This window comes from Neovison vison, chromosome 1 (assembly GCF_020171115.1).
Source record: "Neovison vison isolate M4711 chromosome 1, ASM_NN_V1, whole genome shotgun sequence".
Taxonomy (NCBI): Eukaryota; Metazoa; Chordata; class Mammalia; order Carnivora; family Mustelidae; genus Neogale; species Neogale vison.
In genome coordinates this window covers 196,625,806-196,643,643 of record NC_058091.1, presented here as the reverse complement: position 1 = coordinate 196,643,643, position 17,838 = coordinate 196,625,806, and the positions used below count along the sequence as shown (strand labels likewise).

The 17,838-nt window shown below is 42.7% G+C and overlaps 1 protein-coding gene and 1 non-coding gene across 12 annotated transcripts in view; both read left to right on the top strand.

Moving 5' to 3' along the window:
* CAST (calpastatin) overlaps positions 1 to 17,838 on the top strand; it is a 114,065-nt gene that overhangs the window by 67,659 nt on the left and 28,568 nt on the right. For 7 of the 11 annotated variants that reach the window (XM_044265136.1, XM_044265188.1, XM_044265116.1 and 4 more), the window contains 13 exons: positions 569 to 610; positions 1,949 to 2,005; positions 2,364 to 2,474; positions 3,718 to 3,801; positions 7,588 to 7,656; positions 9,587 to 9,685; positions 11,333 to 11,413; positions 11,998 to 12,036; positions 12,688 to 12,780; positions 12,938 to 13,030; positions 14,143 to 14,247; positions 16,236 to 16,319; positions 17,011 to 17,058. In XM_044265136.1, coding sequence (XP_044121071.1) covers positions 569 to 610; positions 1,949 to 2,005; positions 2,364 to 2,474; positions 3,718 to 3,801; positions 7,588 to 7,656; positions 9,587 to 9,685; positions 11,333 to 11,413; positions 11,998 to 12,036; positions 12,688 to 12,780; positions 12,938 to 13,030; positions 14,143 to 14,247; positions 16,236 to 16,319; positions 17,011 to 17,058 — 1,005 coding nt within the window. The remainder of the gene's footprint in view (positions 1 to 568; positions 611 to 1,948; positions 2,006 to 2,363; positions 2,475 to 3,717; positions 3,802 to 7,587; positions 7,657 to 9,586; positions 9,686 to 11,332; positions 11,414 to 11,997; positions 12,037 to 12,687; positions 12,781 to 12,937; positions 13,031 to 14,142; positions 14,248 to 16,235; positions 16,320 to 17,010; positions 17,059 to 17,838) is intronic. The other 4 variants (XM_044265143.1, XM_044265180.1, XM_044265126.1 and 1 more) reach the window with 1 other exon arrangement.
* Positions 10,663 to 10,767, top strand: LOC122897745. Its single transcript, XR_006382607.1, has one exon. It is a non-coding gene; the product is annotated as a U6 spliceosomal RNA (small nuclear RNA).

Here is a 17,838-nt window from a genome sequence, read left to right as displayed (position 1 = left end):
ATGGCCACTTGAGCGGCTCAGCACACACTAATGATGGCAGTTCCAGATCTCCCGTAACTCTCTCACCCGTCACAGACTTTCTGTTCGGCCTTCGTGACCCATCGCTGATATTCTGGCACTAAAACTTAATGTCACTGCTTTCTAGCTCTTGGCTCTGTCACCGTCCCATTGTTTCACGCGGGCAGCCAGAACCCATGGTATTTCACTCAGAGATCGGTTGTTGCCTTTCAAGGATGAGGATTTGTATTTTATTTTGCTTATGTATTGGCTATAATGTTCATGGTAATAAATGTTTACATATGTTTGGTACACATAACAAAAGTAAGATGTAAACTGCTCTGAAGGGAAGAACAGGGTATCTGAGTGCGTAAGTGTTTATCTAAAGAGTTAAAATTCCAAGCAAAGTATAGTAAACTTAACTCCTAAAGTTTTATATTTACATCAAAGCCATCTCCTCTGAGCTTTCTTAGTTGAAGAAAATCTATGGTAAACCTTGTAAACTAGGTCTGCTTTTCCTTTCTTCCTTAATTCCTTTCCTCTCTTCCTTTGTGTGTTTTGCTGAGTTTAGGCTGCAAAAACAGAAGCCGAAAAGAAGTCACAGTCAACGAAGGTAAGTGATTTAAGTCAACTAGTGAGTTATTTGGGTTCTTCGTAATAACAATGAAAAACCAATTTCCTCTGTTGGTGCTATTGAATGGGAAAAGGAATTTTTCTCAGCTAATTTGACCAATTTTTGATTACCTTTTTAAACACGATTATACAGAGCATAAGTAAATAATTATAATAAATATATATATTGTTAAAATGAATATTTTACACATGAAAACAGTATATTTCAGAAGGTGTTTTGTTCAAGATTTTTGTTATAGGTGAAGTAACTATTAAAAAACTGTAGGATCAAAGAAGAAAGGACAAAGGGTAATGAGCGTCCAATTCCTCTAAAGATGGGACATCAAGAGTAAATGTGTCTTTTGAACCGAGCACCTACATGATTTACAGATGAGTCTTTCCAAAGAGGCCTGTAGGTTTATCTGAACAGTCTTATCTCAGTTTGTGGAACTAGTTGTCAGTTTCTCAGGAGGCAGCTCTGACTTTCCCTTGGGAATGGCTTTCCTGACTCATGGCTGTCTAGACTGACAGCCAGTCTATATCCATGTAGAGATTGTCCCCAGGTGTCTGCAGGCAGGGCAAATGTTTCTCCTTCATAAGATGCTACATATTACTTCTTTTAAGCAAGTGTGCTTAAGCAAACACTCAGATAAGAATGCAAGTTTTCCTGTGGGAAAGCACAGAGATGTACTTTAAATGGAGGCAGAGGTGAGGTTATCTGGGTAGAAGGTAATGCTTATCTGATTTTATGTAGGACCTCTGGATTGCTCTTCCCCTCAGGATGATAATTCCATAGTCCACTGTAGAGGAGGAATTCAACAGCAAGCTGGAAATTGTCCACTATTCCATATTTAAATGTTTTGACTGTTTATACAATCTCAAGAGAACTGGGTTTCTGGTGTTACCTCCTTCTCTTGTTGTAATACAGAAAAGACTGTGTAAATCATTAAATTACAACATTTATCTCCTATGAAGGCAGATTTTTAAAAGAACTTCTAGAGCCGGATTCCCTGCCAACAAATCCAGAGGTCTCTTGTGTTTAGACCTGCAGTTATCAAATGATCTATATGAATTGTAAAACACAGCCAGTAAGTTAGAGTTACATACCTAGTTGAAAAATCTTTCTCAATGAAATACTAAATTTTTCATTACTCTTATCGTCATTATCAGACTGTTGGGAGGATAACTATTGACAGGTAGCCCATGTGTATTTCTCTAAGTGGCCCTTTCCCAAGAGGGGCAGAAGGGTCTAACTGGGATTTTTGTTCTTGAGCCTGTTTGGAAATAATAAAAGAAAGACCTCCAGTGTAATTGAGATTTTATCTTTTGAAATTAACAGCCATCTGTAGTTCATGAGAAAAAAACCCAAGAAGTAAAGCCAAAGGAACACAAAGAGGTAAATGATCATCCTTGGGACTTGATAATTGGTGAAGCCTTTTTTTGTATGCGAGGAATGGAATTCTCAACTGTCATTTGCGTTTGTTTTTCTGACTATAATGGCACCACCGTGTGGCAATAATAGGATTTACAGTTTACTGATGGAAGGAAGGATATATATTTCAAATTTTGTACCTAACGTAATCACATTTATGCCACATGAATTGAGATCAATGCAATTCAAAACTCCATAGAACACAACTGTTAGAAACAGTTGGCATCATACAGAGAAAAGCATTGGTATTTTTCGTCTTGTTAACAGTGGTGTGTGTGTGTGTGTGTGTGTGTGTCCCCATCTCTCTGTCTGTGTGTTTCAGCCAAAAAGCCTGCCCAAGCACGCATCAGATACAGAAAGCAAGCATGTTCATAAAGAACCAGTGTCCAAATCAAGTGAACAGCCGACATCCGAGAAATCCACAAACCCAAAGGTAAATAAGTTGGATTGCTAAGAAAACACTACCATCAACTAGTGAATAAGATGCAGGTCCTCCATCTACGTGGACCTGTGTCGATGAATGTGTGGAGCTATGCTGAATGTACTCTGTATTGCAATGATTTGGGGCTATCATTTGGCTGGTTTTGAAAATAGCCTTGTGGAAACTTGGCCCTATGAAGTACATTGGATGGGTTGTGGGGACGTTCAGTCCAGTCTCTACTGCCCGGTTGTGACTGTAAGGCAGTAGGCTCTGGTTTCTCATAAATAGGAAGCACGGGAGTGCTCACCTCCTGGACCTTTCTCCTTAGGGTTATAAAGAGCACACACGATCTGCCTGATCTGCTCTTTACGTGAAAGTCTGAGAGAGGTGCTGAGAATTTCGTCATAGAAGAGATGAATTTATAGAGTCATAAATAGATTCCATATTTGCACAGCTCATGGAGGTCAGCTGTTAGAAGAATAAACATTTACCGGAAGAACTCTTTGATCAAGGGCTCTTGGAAGATGTCAAGTAGGCCTGCTTCACAGTGCACTTGAAAGAAGAGGGTCCATGTTTCTGTTTCTGGCCCACCAGCTGAATGCAGCCATTATGTGTTTTGTTCAAATCTATTTTGTTTGGCTTACAGTATTATTATTTTTTTTTTGAAGATTTTATTTATTTATTTGACAGAGAGAGAGAGAGGTCACAAGTAGGCAGAGAGGCAGGCCGAGAAAGAGGAGGAAGCAGGCACCCTGCTGAGCAGAGAGCCCAACACGGGGCTCAATCCCAGGACCCTGAGACCGTGAGCTGAGCCAAAGGCAGAGGCTTAACCCACTGAGCCACCCAGGTGCCCCAGCTTACAATATTATTAAAATTATTTTTAATAAGCTGCCAACAATTCAAGTCACAATGTTTCACATAAAATCCAAATTGCCAGCTTCTCTTCAAAAATCAGGTTATATAGCAACAACTGACAGGAGCTTTATACCTGGTACCTGTGGTCCAGTTCATCTCAGTCCCTGCCTGGCCCGCTCGCCTCTCCCTGTACCTGCACGGACTCTGTCGGCTCTGGAGTGCAGCCTCCCTCGGGGCCCAGTGCTGTGTCACGTATGGTAGGAGCTGGTAACCCTCCCTCTGCCGGACATCTGTGCCGGTGAACTGGCTCAGTGCTCAGTAGAGATGCTTGCAGTGTGTGGTCTTGAACATAGTCATTCAGAGATACTTAGTTCTGTTCATCTTTTTTCCCCACCTGTAGACTAAATCACAGGATGCGATTTCTGCCGGCGGGGAGCCGGTTGTTGCTGGTGTAGCTGCAGCATCCGCCACACCGGCGAAACAGGTGAGCGCACACGGGCCTCGCCGCAGACGGGGTCTGCTCCGCGAGAAGCGCGTGCTCACCCACGGCCCCTTCCAGCCTGGGCTTTACGTCTGCTTCTCAGGGACCGCTCTGGGTCATGGTGCTACCACACTCAAATAACCAGTATTTGGGAAAACCAAACACTGCTTTTATGTGGAATTTAGTAAAGAAGGGGACCCATCTAAGGGATGTAGAATGAGTGGAAAAGCACAACTGATAGAAGAATTCATATATTCAAGAAATCTGTCTGGAACACCTGTGGTGGAGAAGACATGGTATCAGGACCAAGAGAAATTAAAATGTGAGGTGACCCAGATCCTGGTCTCAAGATTTATAGCTTTGAAATAAAGCACATAAAATTAGAATATTTGAACCAGCACTTCTCTCAGCTTCCACCAGGGACAGCGCCTGTGTTGATAGGAGTAGGTCACCAACAGTCCTGACCTCTCCGTGAGTTGATCGGGGAAGTTTTGGAAAGAAACATTTCAACTTTCTCAGGAGAGAGGATGTGTGTCCCTCCTCCTCATGATGAGTGAGTCTTGCTTAGATCATTTGAGGAGCTCCTGCAGATGCCATCCGGGAAATGTAAGATGAGAAGTCGTCTGCTGTGTCTGCCCATAGCAAGGCAGACTCCGTAATCAGTTTAGATTTAATCGTGTCTCTCTAGAAATGCTACCTGTCTCTCTGGAAGTCACAGGCAAGGAATGGCAGCAATAATAAGATGGAAATGAAACTTTTTCAAAAAGTTGCATTTATTTATCTGTTTTCCTGCTTTTCAAAACAGGAAAGGTATCACCCTACAGGCTAAGTGGTGAGGAAAGTCATAGTGTAAAAGTATGGCATCTCTCCTGGAAACATCAGTTTTTCTCAGATCTTGAAAAGGAGGAGGAATGCGGATATTCTGTGGAGTGATAACAAAACTTACATGAATCTTTACATGAAAATACTCAAATTTTTAAAAAATAAGTTTTTTCTTCCAGCAGACCACTTGTATATACCTTGATTAATTATTTCTCTTTTTTATTTTTTCTTTTTTTTAAGATTTTATTTATTTGACAGACAGAGATCACGAGTAGGCAGAGAGGCAGAGAGGCAGGCTCCCCGCCAAGCAGAGAGCCCAATTTTGGGACTTAATCCCAGGACCCCGAGATCATGACCTGCGCCGAAGGCAGAGGCTTAACCCACTGAGCCACGCAGGTGCCCCGTATATGACCTTGAGACTCGCAATCCCATCCCCACTCTGGGGGTACACGTGACTGTGTGGTATTGATGAGGGGTACTTATATGAAATGGTTTGGGAAAAATGGATAGATTTAAGATAGAGGATTAGATTTGTTCAAAAAGCCTTAAAAATGTCATCAATCTGAAATTTTGTGCTAGGTATAAAGTAGCCAGAGAAAAAGTGAAAGCTAAATAGTAAAATAAGAGGCTTAGGTGGAAGTCTGGCACACACTTGACTTGGGGCAAAGCATTTCACTTTCCTTTGCCTCTGATTTGTCCCCCATAAAATGGGATTGGTCAGATCTTCCTTTTGGAGAGTGAGGGGTATGTACTGTGTTTAAAGCACTGTGGTGTGACCACAGGACACCCTAGCTGCAGGCTAGCTTGTGCAAGGGCAGGAAGAAGACTGAATCCCCCGGGGACTGCATTCCAGGGCAGTTTAAGACAGGCCCCTACAAGGAGTTCTTGGGTTGAGGACCCGAGGGAGGGATTCTGTCAGTTTGCAGGCATCCACGGGACTCTGAGTAGATCAGTTTGAGTTGGGCATTAAGGATGACTAGGATTGCCGGCTTGCAAATGCATCGAAGTGGAGAAGTGTGAGGTGTGTTCTGGGTACAAAGTGCATTCCACTGTGGGTGGGGCACCAGGGAGGTGAGCAGTGGGACTGTAAGACCAGAAAGACGGGTCTTGGCACAGCTGAGGAATGCTGAGAGCAGTTTATAGGGGTGGTAGCTATTCAACGTCGAAGGTTCAAGAACAGATGCCTGATGGGGAGTGCACCCAGCTATAGGATTGGGCAACCACAGTGGGTAGATGGAATGGGAAGAGAAACCAGAAAGCTGGCCACGGACCGCTGCCCTGGTCCTGAGGAGTCCTAATTTAGTGTAACTTAGCACGGGGATTGAATGAGGTAGTGGGAATGTAGAATGTAGGAGGCATTGCCAAGGGAGAATCTTCAGGTTTTAGAAAATGATAGCCTGCGGTAGGCTGTGGTAGTGTCAACTCAGATGATCTGGGGCTTCGGGGTCTGCATGAACTAGGGTAGGTAATCCTAAGGTGAGGCAAAGGAATGGGGGGCTCTGTCAGGTTCCTGCAAGCCCAAGACCCGCTCCGATGCTGAGAGTGAATGCCTTCCTAAATTGTGAGCTGGTCCCCAGTTACCGCTGACCAGTGGACAGAGTCAAGAGGTTGAGCATGAAAAGCGGTCTGAGTTTGGACAGGCTGATTTGGAATGTTGGAGAGAGATGTGTAGCGAGGCAGTTGAAACGAATGTGGTTTTGAACTCCAGGAGAATGGAGAGCGTGAGCAGAAGGAGGTTGGGAGAGAAGGGACAGATAGGAAGGAATATCTGCATAGGGTTATGGTTGAATCCTGCAAGTGGATTCGGTTGCCCAGACTCAGCCTCTCACCCTCTGGCCCCCATGGTGTTCTTGATAATTGTCATCACTTAGTTAGCACTGAATCATACAACATGTACCTAGGTGGTGCTTAACACATGCCGAGCACCAGCTCTCATACTCAGTAGATGGGTTTCTCCAGTCCTCACAAGGCCCCAAGATAGATTGTACATGTCATGCATAATGGTCCTGAGCTACAGAAGAGGTTGGGCTGGCTGAGGACTCATGCAACCAGTGCATGGAGCTGGTAGGTTCTACACCCCCCGTGCTCTGCTGCCTGCATTCCAGAGACATCCAAGTGCAATGGTGTCCTGCTGTCTTCAATCTGACCTCTTCACCCATCTAGTTCCCGTCAGTCCCTGCAAGCGTTCAGCCCTGGCCCCAGAGAATGATTTTGCTTAAGACCCCAAGCACAGGGCAGAAACATGCACAGTGGGTAGGGTTGGGGGCAAAGCAGAAGAGGTGGCAGAGACCGGATGGCACAGATGCCAGGGGAGGGCTGGGATGACCTTGGCCGCAGCTGCCATGAGAGAGGAGTTGGGAGAGGGGTGCTTCCTGAGGTCAGACTTGAGAGACGATTCTGTCTGGGGGAAGCATGGAGATTGCGGATCGGAGGGTTATTAGCAGTGTTTGAAAGAGCAACTGAAACAGTGCTGGGAAGGAAATTCATTGTAAGGAGATGAAGAAAGGAGTGCCTGATGAAATGCTAAAGCCGGGAGTGTGGAGGTCTTGCTGTGTGCAGGCACAGACTGAAAGAGCAATGGGGAAGTGGCCACTTCGAGAAAAAAGTCCTGAGTGCTGCAGGCTGACTGTGGGCCCCTGGAGGGCAACCAGGAGCCAGGAGGAAAGAGATGGCAGTTCTGGATTCAAACCTTGATCTCTCCTTTACTGTGTGACCTGAGAAAAATTACTTAACCTCTCTGAGTCTTGCTCTCCACATCAGTAAATGAAATTAATGTTATTTACACTGCCCTGATTGAGGAGAGAATGCATACAACGTGTTACCTGGCACGGAGCAGGTGTTCAGTATATGATCGACGCTACTGATCCTTTGAATTTTATTGAATTATTTAATAATTCGATTTGAATTTGTTAAATTATTGAATGAAGATATGTGAGGACTTTTTATTTCTTTCTAAAACCCCACCAGAAAAAAGAAAAGAAATCGTCAACGTCAGCTGTACCAGTTGAATCCAAACCGAGTAAACCATCTGGGAAGGTAGGAAGATAGCAGTGTGTTTCTACATAAGACACTTATTTATTCAGGATCTCTGTAGTTGTTCTTGATCTGATTTTTTTTTTTCAAGGGCAAACCATGTAAGGTGGTATTTACTTAAAGACCTTTCTAATGGGGGCACCTGGGTGGCTCAGTGGGTTAAAGCCTCTGCCTTCAGCTCAGGTCATGTCCCAGGGTCCTGGGATTGAGCCCTGCATCTGGATTTCTGCTCAGCAGGGAGCCTGCTTCCTCCTCTCTCTGCCTGCCTCTCTGCCTACTTGTGATCTCTGTCTATGAAATAAATAAAATCTATTAAAAAAATACCTTTCTAATGAACTATTGCTATAAGCTGAAAGTGTGATGGGGGGGTATGTTTGTAGCATTTTATATTCTAACCCTCTGTTCTGCGAACTCGATTACATCCTATGAAGTTTACATTTCAGTTTCTCTCTTGGAAATTTGACTTCTTTAACCAGAAGTGTCCCTAAAGAGTATAAGGCACTTCTTCATTCTGAAATTCCCAAATGAATCAGTCTAAAGCTAAGAGGTCCCAAATTACATGACATGATCAGGGGAATTCCTTAAATTGTAGTGGGAATATGGTGGTTGAAGGGGAAAAAAATTAATCATTTTTTAATCTGAGTTAAACAAAGTAAATAAAGGGTCTTTCCCAGAATTCTTGTTTTCTCTTTAAAATACAGCATACTCTTCACACTGAATCATTTTTAACCTCAGAGATAGGATGGAGGCACTCTTTCATTCATTATACTGATTAAAGCACATATCAGCAGAGTAAATTGTCACTTCTTGTAAGCTTAACATCCGTTTCGCATAATTTGCTTTGTAAACATCCTCAGGCAAGCAAGTGAATAAAAAACCCAAATGAATGAAAGAACACAGGCCATCCATTTTTTAAATACTCTGTTTGGAAGAGGATCTGTATAGAAATTTTGTTGGCGTTCTTTGCCAATATGCAACTCTGAAAAATTGCTGATAAGCAATAAATATCAAGCCATTGCATACAGTATTTCCTATTGCATACAGTAACATACTATTACGTTATTCTTTTGTTGTTGTTGTTTGTTTTGTTTTGTTTGTTTTTAACTGTTATTACACTGGACTGGCAGCTTTAACCAACCAGGTTAAGTAATTTTTACATTTGTTCATGTAGTTAATGCCATTAGACTTACTGAAGTTATGATTTTTTTTTTTAAGGGGCTGAAGGGCAGAGGGAGAGAGAATCTTTTTTTTTTTTTTTTTAAGATTTTATTTATTTATTTGACAGACCGAGATCACAAGTAGGCAGAGAGGCAGGTAGAGAGAGCAAGAAGAGGAAGCAGGCTCCCTGCTAAGCAGAGACCCTGATGCAGGGCTTGATCCCAGGACCCTGGAATCATGACCCAAGCTGAAGTCAGAGGCTTGAACCCACTGAGCCACTTAGGCTCCCCAGGGGAGAGAGAATCTTAAGCAGGCTTCCTGCCCAGGGTGGAGCCTTACGCAGGGCTGAATCCCATAACCCTGAGATCAAGACCGGAGCCAAAATCAAGAGTCAGACACCCAACTGACTGAGCCACCCAGGTACCTCTGAAGTTATGATTCTTACCTGAACATGGTTTTCTGTCCTTCCAACCTAGAATGTGTACTCTGGGACCTTATGTAAGAAAGTCAATCAGAGACCAAATTTTAACTATTTTGATGTTTGAAGAACCTTTCATGTTTGGTGTTTTTCTGTACAGAATGTTCCTTTTATTGTTTCTGGGTTTTTTTGTTTTTTTGTTTTGGGTTTCTTCTTTTTGTTTTGTTTTGTTTTCTTGTTTTTTTTTTTTTGGTTTTGATTTCTTTTCTTCTTCTTTTTTTTTTTTTTAGTTAAAACATCAGAAGTGAAATATGTATTGCAAATAGCATTTAAATACCTTCTTTCTTTCTTTTCTAGTCAGACATGGATGCTGCTTTGGATGACTTAGTAGACACCCTAGGAGAACCTGCAGAAACTGAAGAAGATAACACAGTGTATACTGGACCTGAAATTTCAGTACGTGATTTTGATCTCTGTAAAGATTCATACTTATTGGGTAGAAAAGCAAGTAAGTTCATGGCCATGAGGCACCGAAGACTACCTGATGTTCTGTTGCATGGAGAGAAGTAGGATGGCATCACTGTCAATACCAACTAAAAGTGCTGGGACTGGAAGTGGTTTGTTCTATGGTAGCTCTGCTGTTAACATGGATTCAGCAAACACTGACTGATTGTCCATGTTGTGACTGATGCTGGGAATCACCTTCTCAGGTCACAAGGATTTTTTTGACCTTGAGATTTAAGTTTACTGGACCTGAACTTCTTTTGATTTTCAGATACTTCCCATTCGATGACTTGAACTTATTTTGACTTCCAGAAATTTACCACCCTCCGCTCATCTCCATTCCTAACTCCTAAAAAGTGAAAAGATTACACATCCCTTGATATTAAAAAGATTAAAAAGACATGCCATAGACTGGAGGAAAATGCTTGCAACAGAATTGACAAAGGATTTGTTCTAGAATTTATGAAGAATTTTTAAATGAAAAAGACAACCCACTAGAAAAGCAGAAGAAAACTTGTTTGGCTAATAAGGCAGTGAAATTCTCTAGGAAGTAGAGAAATGATACTAAGATACGAAGAGAGCATTGCATAGTCCTCAGATTGGCCCAGGTGTGGAAGTCTGACAACTCGTGTGGGGCTTGTAGGTATTGAAGATGTGCTTATTACCCTTCGGCTGGCAGTTCCACCTCGAGAGAGTTTCCCTGGAGGGGGCCTTGCCCATGTGTTCCAGGAGTTACAAGAGCAGATGGAACATTCAGAAAGGATTTTGGTCAACAGCAGACAGCATAACATAGTGGAACACTTCATAGCAGTTAAAATGAATTATACATGTATCAACATGGATACATTACAGAAACATAATTTTGAATAAAAACACAGAATATCTAGAATATGATGCCATTTGTTTAACATTTGAAAGGATGCAAAGTAGTGCTTAGTAGCAGCCCATATGCTAAAAATGGAATGATACAGAGAAGTTTAGCATGGCCCCTCTGTAAAGATGACACCCAAATTAGTAAAGCATTCTATATTTTTTCAGTTAAAAAAAAAAAAGGCAAAGTAATGCTCTATGTTGTTTGTGGATGCCTGCATAGGGAGTAACTGTTTTACAGTGTGCTCAGTTTTAAATCCATAGCTGTAATAAAGTTCTGGATGGTGACTGTCTCTGGCTGACAAGGAAGGTAGATGAGGTTGTAGCCAGTTAAACAGGATACATTATCTGATTCTTTTTCTCTTAGAAATTACATCTGAAAGACTTGGGTATTAGGTTATAGAGAAATGTATTATTAACTGTAATGTTGCATGGATTGGTAAATAAACAATGGAAAACATTTTAAAATATGTTTTAATATAAGACTCAAATTTAATATAGTGGCTTGAATATTTTCTAGTATCACATATGGGTTAAGCTGATTAAATAAAGTGTTGTATAAACTGAGAATTTCAGTGTTGTGTAAAGCATTGGCTTTTTAATGGTTTACATTTCATTTCTGTAGCTCCATAAATTACTAATGGGAACAGTACTTTGGTTGCTGAATATGCATATAACATTCTCAACTAATTAATTACATAATATCCCCGTGTGTGGTTTTTATTGCAGGATCCAATGACTTCTACCTACATAGAGGAATTAGGTAAAAGAGAAGTTACACTTCCTCCAAAATACAGGGAACTTTTGGCAGTAAGTTAAATAATCATTTACTTTTACTTTACTGTGTGCTTTTGGGAACATAATCATTATCCCATCAATATATTCACTTTTTTTAAATTTAGAAAATATGGTGGGGCTTGTGAAATAGCTACAAGGACTGCCAGTGTATCTGTTTGCTAGGGCTGCCATGGCTCAGTCCACAGGCTGGGTGGATTGCAACATAGAAGTACATCGTCTTACAGTCAGGGAGCCTAGAAGACTGGAGTGGGTGTGAGCAGCCTGGATGTGAAGGAAAGAGCTGAGGCCTCCCTCCTTGGTCTGTACATGGGCCATCTTTCCTCAGCATCTCTGGGTCCATGTTTCCCCACTTCGGTAAGGACAGCAGGCCTATGGAATTAGTGCCCACCCTAATGTTCTCGTTGAACCTTGATGACCTCTCTAAAGGCCCAGTCTCCCAATATAGTCACATGCTGGAGTGCTAGGGATTTAGGACTTCAACAACACGACTTTGGGAAGACACAGTTCAACCCATAATGCTCACTGAGCAGTGCATTTTGCCTGTTGTAAAGCTTAATTTTGGGCTCTCCACATGATCAAATTAATGTTTGTTTCAGAAAAAAGAAGGTATCACAGAGCCTCCTCCAGACTCCTCGGTGAGTTTACGTAAATGTCTTCTAATATTCACGTTAACCTTTTTTTAAATCTTTAGTTGTGGGGGACACCTGGGTGGCTCAGTCAGTTAAGTGTCCGACTCTTGGTTTTGGCTCAAGTCATGATTTCAGGGTCATGAGATCGAGCCCCATGTCAGGCCCTTGCTCAGCAGGGAGTCTGCCCCTCCCCTCACTTGAGTTCGCTCTCCCTTTCTCTCAAATAAATAAATCTTGAAAAAAAATCTTTACGTGGGGGATGGAGCATCAATTCTCTATATTGCGTCTGTGGCTCATCTCCAAATCAGATTAAGTTTTCATCTGTTCCGAAGAAGAGATGGGCATGGGGTTGTGTCAGTGCTTGTGGTTTCCTACGGAGTTTTTCTGAAGGGAAGAATGGAGCCAAGAAAGTTGTGGGGTAAAATAAATGTTAAGAAAAACAGATGAAAATATCCTAACATGGAATCCATTTAAAAGAGTTGGAAACGGGAAACTAGGATGAGTGAGCAGCCATTCCTTTCCAACGTAGGCTTTCATCTGAGTTACTGGATAACGTACTTCATTTGGTAGCAAAGGAATGCCAAGTCCTTCTTCATTTGCTGAGTTTGTGTTGTGGTCCTTAACTGGAATGACTGTCGTGTGTCCCACATCATTTAGAAACCCATGGGGCCCAATGATGCCATAGACGCTTTGTCGTCTGACTTCACCTGCAGTGCTCCTACCCCTGGTGGAAATAAAGCAAAGGAAGAGGTATTGTTTTCAGAATAATTGGGGGGAGGGGAGAAAAAGGGGTGGAGGAGCTTATTAGAAGGCATGTCACATTTTCAGACAACTTCTTCATAGTTCTGGTTTTTACAGTGACTCTTCTTTTACCTCTAAGTCTAACCATTTGTGCTTTGCCTTTCAGAAATCCACAGGAGAAGAGGTTTTAAAAGCTCAACAAGCCACGGCAATCAAAAGTGCTGCTTCATCCCAAGAGAAAAAAAGAAAGGCAGAGGAGGTATTAAATAATAATTTCTTAGAAAGTAACCATGGTCTGTCTGACAGCACTTGCTTTTCTGAGGCTGAAGGAGCTGATTCGGGATAATCCCCACAGAGCATTGTTCATGATGCGGAGCATCTTTTTCCCTTCTGGTCTGTGTGGACCAGTGGACCTGGTCAGGGTTCTGTGGATTATCTCCAGGCAGGCCTTCTGTGTTTCTACAAGTGCTCTTCACGATGGCAACACAGTTTTCTTGGTTGTGAAACAAGAGTCTCTCACCATTAAAGAAAAAAAAAAAAAATAGGAAGACAAGACCCCCCAAAAATGGTACTCTCAGGATGTAAATCTTCAGTGACCTTTTAAATGGTGTTTGACCTGTGAGTCACCAGTGGGACATTTTCCTAGCTGCTTCTGTTCACTTCTCTGAACCATGATCACTTAATTGTCATGAAGCTGGCACGTAGGTCCCGTGGCTCTAGGCTGGGTGAGGAAGCGGGCTCTGTCTGCTGACAGCACAGACCTGAAGGGGGGGGCAGTGTCTGTTGGATCTGCTCTGTCTCTCCGTTCCTGCAGGGGACAGTTTATTTTTATCTGGTGGGCTCAGCGCAGCCCTGACAGCACCACACCCTGAGAGGGGGAGTTCCCACAGCCATCAGCCATTGTGCCTTCAGAGAAGGCTGCGGGGGCCACTCTGGGTTTCCCAGCTTCCTGGGCTTAGCTAGTTTGCTAACGGACAGGGTTGGCTGAAATTATTTTTAGAGACCCGTTAAAAAAAAAAAAAAAAAAAGAATACCAGAAAAGTGAAAGTTGACTTCTTAATAGCTTTTCTTTTGATACAAGTATTTCATAGTAATATTATCATAGTTATAGCTTGATAACTAAGGGGTGAAGTGTGCCCGTGAGGGTACACACCCTATAAGACACTCCAGAAGTGTCTCAGCCCTAGTTTCTCTCACTGGTAATTCTCTTCTTTCTCTCTCCCGCTGGGTTTCCGATAACATTGCCTTCCGAAAGTCCTTCCCTTATCCACGGCTCCTACATTTGAAATTGGGATTTCACAAAGTAGTGGACAGATGGTTCAGGCTGAGGAGATGTTCTCTTTTCTCATGCACAGAACTTTTCCTTTTCAGCAGGACGCAATGAGTGACGAAGCACTGGAGGCTCTTTCAGTGTCGCTGGGCAGCCGGAAGCCAGAACCCGAGCTCGACCTCAGCTCCATTAAGGAAGTCGACGAGGTACTGACCTTGGAGTTGGTTATAGAGCTTGTCAGTCTGCAGGTTATGAAACTAAATGCGGTGTGCGTGTTTAGAATTCTCACACAGCTTTTCTTTATTGGAGATAAAAGACCAACCACTGTTCATTCTGTCTGACTTTCAGAGTCTGGTTAACTCAGATCTTCGTTCCTAGGTAGTTAGCAACCAAGAGGGTCGTTGAGAGTTTGTCTTATAAACCATCTAGACTTTTAATACTTAAAGTGGATGCCAGTCCCCTCTGCCACTGCTTCAGTGACACCTGATGAACCGAGATAACATGGAGGCAGGGGCTTGGTGGGGAATAGGTTTGTCTGCCCTTGGGGATGTGGAAATTCATATTTTCAGAAGGGAGCCAGGTGCTTCTCTTTGTAAGGAAGGAGGGAGAATGCTGTCGATGGGACGGAGAGAGCCTTCTTTTTATAACTATGGAGAAAAATGTGGAAAATCGTGTCTCAAATTAGAATGAAATCAAGCAACAATTAACTCTATAACTGGAGTTCCTGTGTGCGTCGAGTGTGATGCCGGGGGCGGTATTTATCCCACCCCACTTCACCATCTTAACAAGTCTTCTGAGCCAAAGCAAGTTTATATTTGGTGAGAAGCGTTCTGACGTTAAATTACAGTTTGTAAAGAGTTTTTCAACTGACTCATCTGGGATGGAAGAGGAGGGAAAAGAGGGGTTGTCCGTGGGCATTGCCAATGAGGCAGTGGCGTTGGGGGACGTGGAAATATAGTCCAGGGGACCCTGAGGAGCACCAGCCTATCAGCGCAGGGAGGGGAGCTGGCAGGTGTCGCTGTCACAATGCTGCTGCCTCTGCTGTCACTTCCTGTTCTGAACCACTGAGGAAGGTGAGTCTCACGACTCCCGGCAACTCTCCCTGAGTCTGGGACTCCTCTGGTCCAAAATGGGCCAGTTTCTATCTTCAGCTTTCTTTGAGGGCTTACCGGGTGCAGTGTGGCACGACAAGCTTTGTGAAGGCGAACACAAGGGAGCAGGGGAAGCAGTCCTTGTCCTCCAAGACCAAGTAACGTATTGAAAAGAAGGGGAACTTTCCTATGCAAGACACCTAATCAGAGCACCTGCCTAGACCAGATGTCTCGGGGAGAGGGGAGAGGGTGGTCCTGGCCAAACCCTGGGGTGGGGTGGGGCCGTCAGACTGGTGGAATTGTAGAGAGCTCCAGGGCAGTGAGCCCCTTGCCCTTTTGCTTCAGGCTTTTTACTCATAATTGGTGAGATTTAGTAAGACAGTAATTTGGGGTGGGAAGGTATAACGTTAGATCTGAGGATAGAATCTTAGAGCAACTAAAATCAGATCAATAAAAGTAAAAAATGTTACATAGAAATGACTTCTTAAGCAGCTGGGGTGAGTAGTTTTGGGGATGCATATAAATGTACTAGATTTCCTCTAGAAGACCTCCACAGCAGTCAGCTAAAATTTTAACTGAATGAATTGTTCTTTCTACTAGTTTCCACATTTTTTGCTGCTGTTTTCCACTAGTTTTCCTTTTTAATTATGTACAAAGTATAAATAATTCCTAAGATCTTCTAGTCCTGTGAATTCTTAGGCTTAATTTTTAGCCCCTGGTAGTGAATGTATTACTTCCCGGATAGTGTGATGTTTTGATAAGCCTCGTTAAGTTGCATATCCCATAGGAGTCCAGAGCCATTCCAGTACATTCCACACTAGATAGGTCTCCTTGGAAAAGCTGTGTGATGCTTCAGAGAAGACATCCATGCCTACTCACCATTCTTATATCATAACAGAAAATTGGTATCTATAATGATACCTGATTGACCTTCACAGCCAGCACTTAGCACGGTCTTGTGCTCTGCAGTCGACAAAGCACATAGACACACTGGAATCTGGTACAGTTTTCACTGCATCACTCATGAAGTACGTGAAGTGATATCTTCTTATCTGCCTTACCAAACTGTTCTGTGTTTTATTCCCCGCCTCCATTTTGATCAGGCAAAAGCCAAAGAAGAGAAACTAAAGAAGTGTGGTGAAGATGAGGAAACCGTCCCATCAGAGTACAGATTAAAGCCAGCCACGGTACATTTTATTGTTGTTGGTCTTGGTTTAAAGTGAGGGTGGTTGGGACGCCTGGGTGGCGCAGTTGGTTAAACGACTGCCTTCGGCTCAGGGCGTGATCCTGGAGTCCCGGGATCGAGTCCCACATCGGGCTCCCAGCTCCATGGGGAGTCTGCTTCGCTCTCTGACCTTCTCCTCGCTCATGCTCTCTCTCACTGTCTCTCTCTCTCAAATAAATAAATAAAATTAAAAAAATAAAATAAAATAAAAAATAAAGTGAGGGTGGTAGACTAACCATTTCTGTAATTTTTCTTTGAAAAAATACACACAAATACATGGTGGAAAAATGTTTCGATTCTCATATGTGCTTATATGTGGGAAGTTTCTCCCTTTTAGAAATACCAGGATTATGAACCCTCATCTCCAGAAAATGAAAACAGTTGTAGGAATGAGATCTACCTCTTCCCCTGGGTTGGAGAACAGAGATTTCTTTTTTTTAATAGTTCAACTCTTTATTCTGATCCTTGATAAGAAAAAAAAGAACCCTGAGAATTTTTTTTCACTCGAATAGAAGAAATTCACTCAAAACCAAATCACTCAAATAGAAGAAAAAAAAAATTCTCTTCTCATATCCTTCCTTAAAAACAAACTTAACAGGCCATGAAAAGAGTGTTTTATTTCATTTTCAGTGAATTTTCTATTTTATTTTCAGGATAAAGATGGAAAACCACTATTGCCAGAGCATGAAGAAAAATCCAAGGTCAGGAAATGATTCTTCCAAGAATCAAAAAACAAAACTGAGTTGTGATATGAGTATGAGTGGATGAGTTGTGATAATTTGGACAGAATTTCCCTGTGGAGACTCGAATGCCAACCTAGTATTGAAGAAAGGGGAACTTGTGATGGTGACCCTTGGTTCATACCTCTGATTCCTTTACACATATTCTAATGATAATTCTCCTCATGAATGATGACTAGAGTGTTGTGGGTTTCTAGGTGACATTCGCTGGACATTGGGAGCTGAGGTCAGGATGGTTCAAGTTTGGCCTCATGACATCAGCTACTCTAATGATTCTACTCTGCCTTCCCTTAAGTTGGGATCAAGCCATATAGTTGCCAGTTAAGATAAAATAAGCAGCAACATTTATCAATCACTTACGACGTGGCTGACACTGCATGGGATGCCTGTCATGTGTTACCTTGTTGGGTCCTCACTGAATGCAGAAGGCACCCTTATCATTCTCATTTTACATGTGAGGAAACAGAGCCCTCTTGAACAGTCCAAGGTTACACAGCTAGAAAAGAGCAAAGCCAGGACCCAGAACTCAGGCTGTCCAACACAGAGGCACGGCTTCTCAGTCACAACAGTTCTGTTATAGATGACTGGTAGCAGTCAAAATTCCCACATGCTCTAAATGAATTTTCTCGGAAGGAACTAGGGATAGGAGAACTTTCCTGCCCAGTTCCCAGACAGTCTTAGGAAAGGAGTATATGACCCGTGTTTGCCGAGCTGGTCAGAAGGAAGTCACTAGGAAATAGT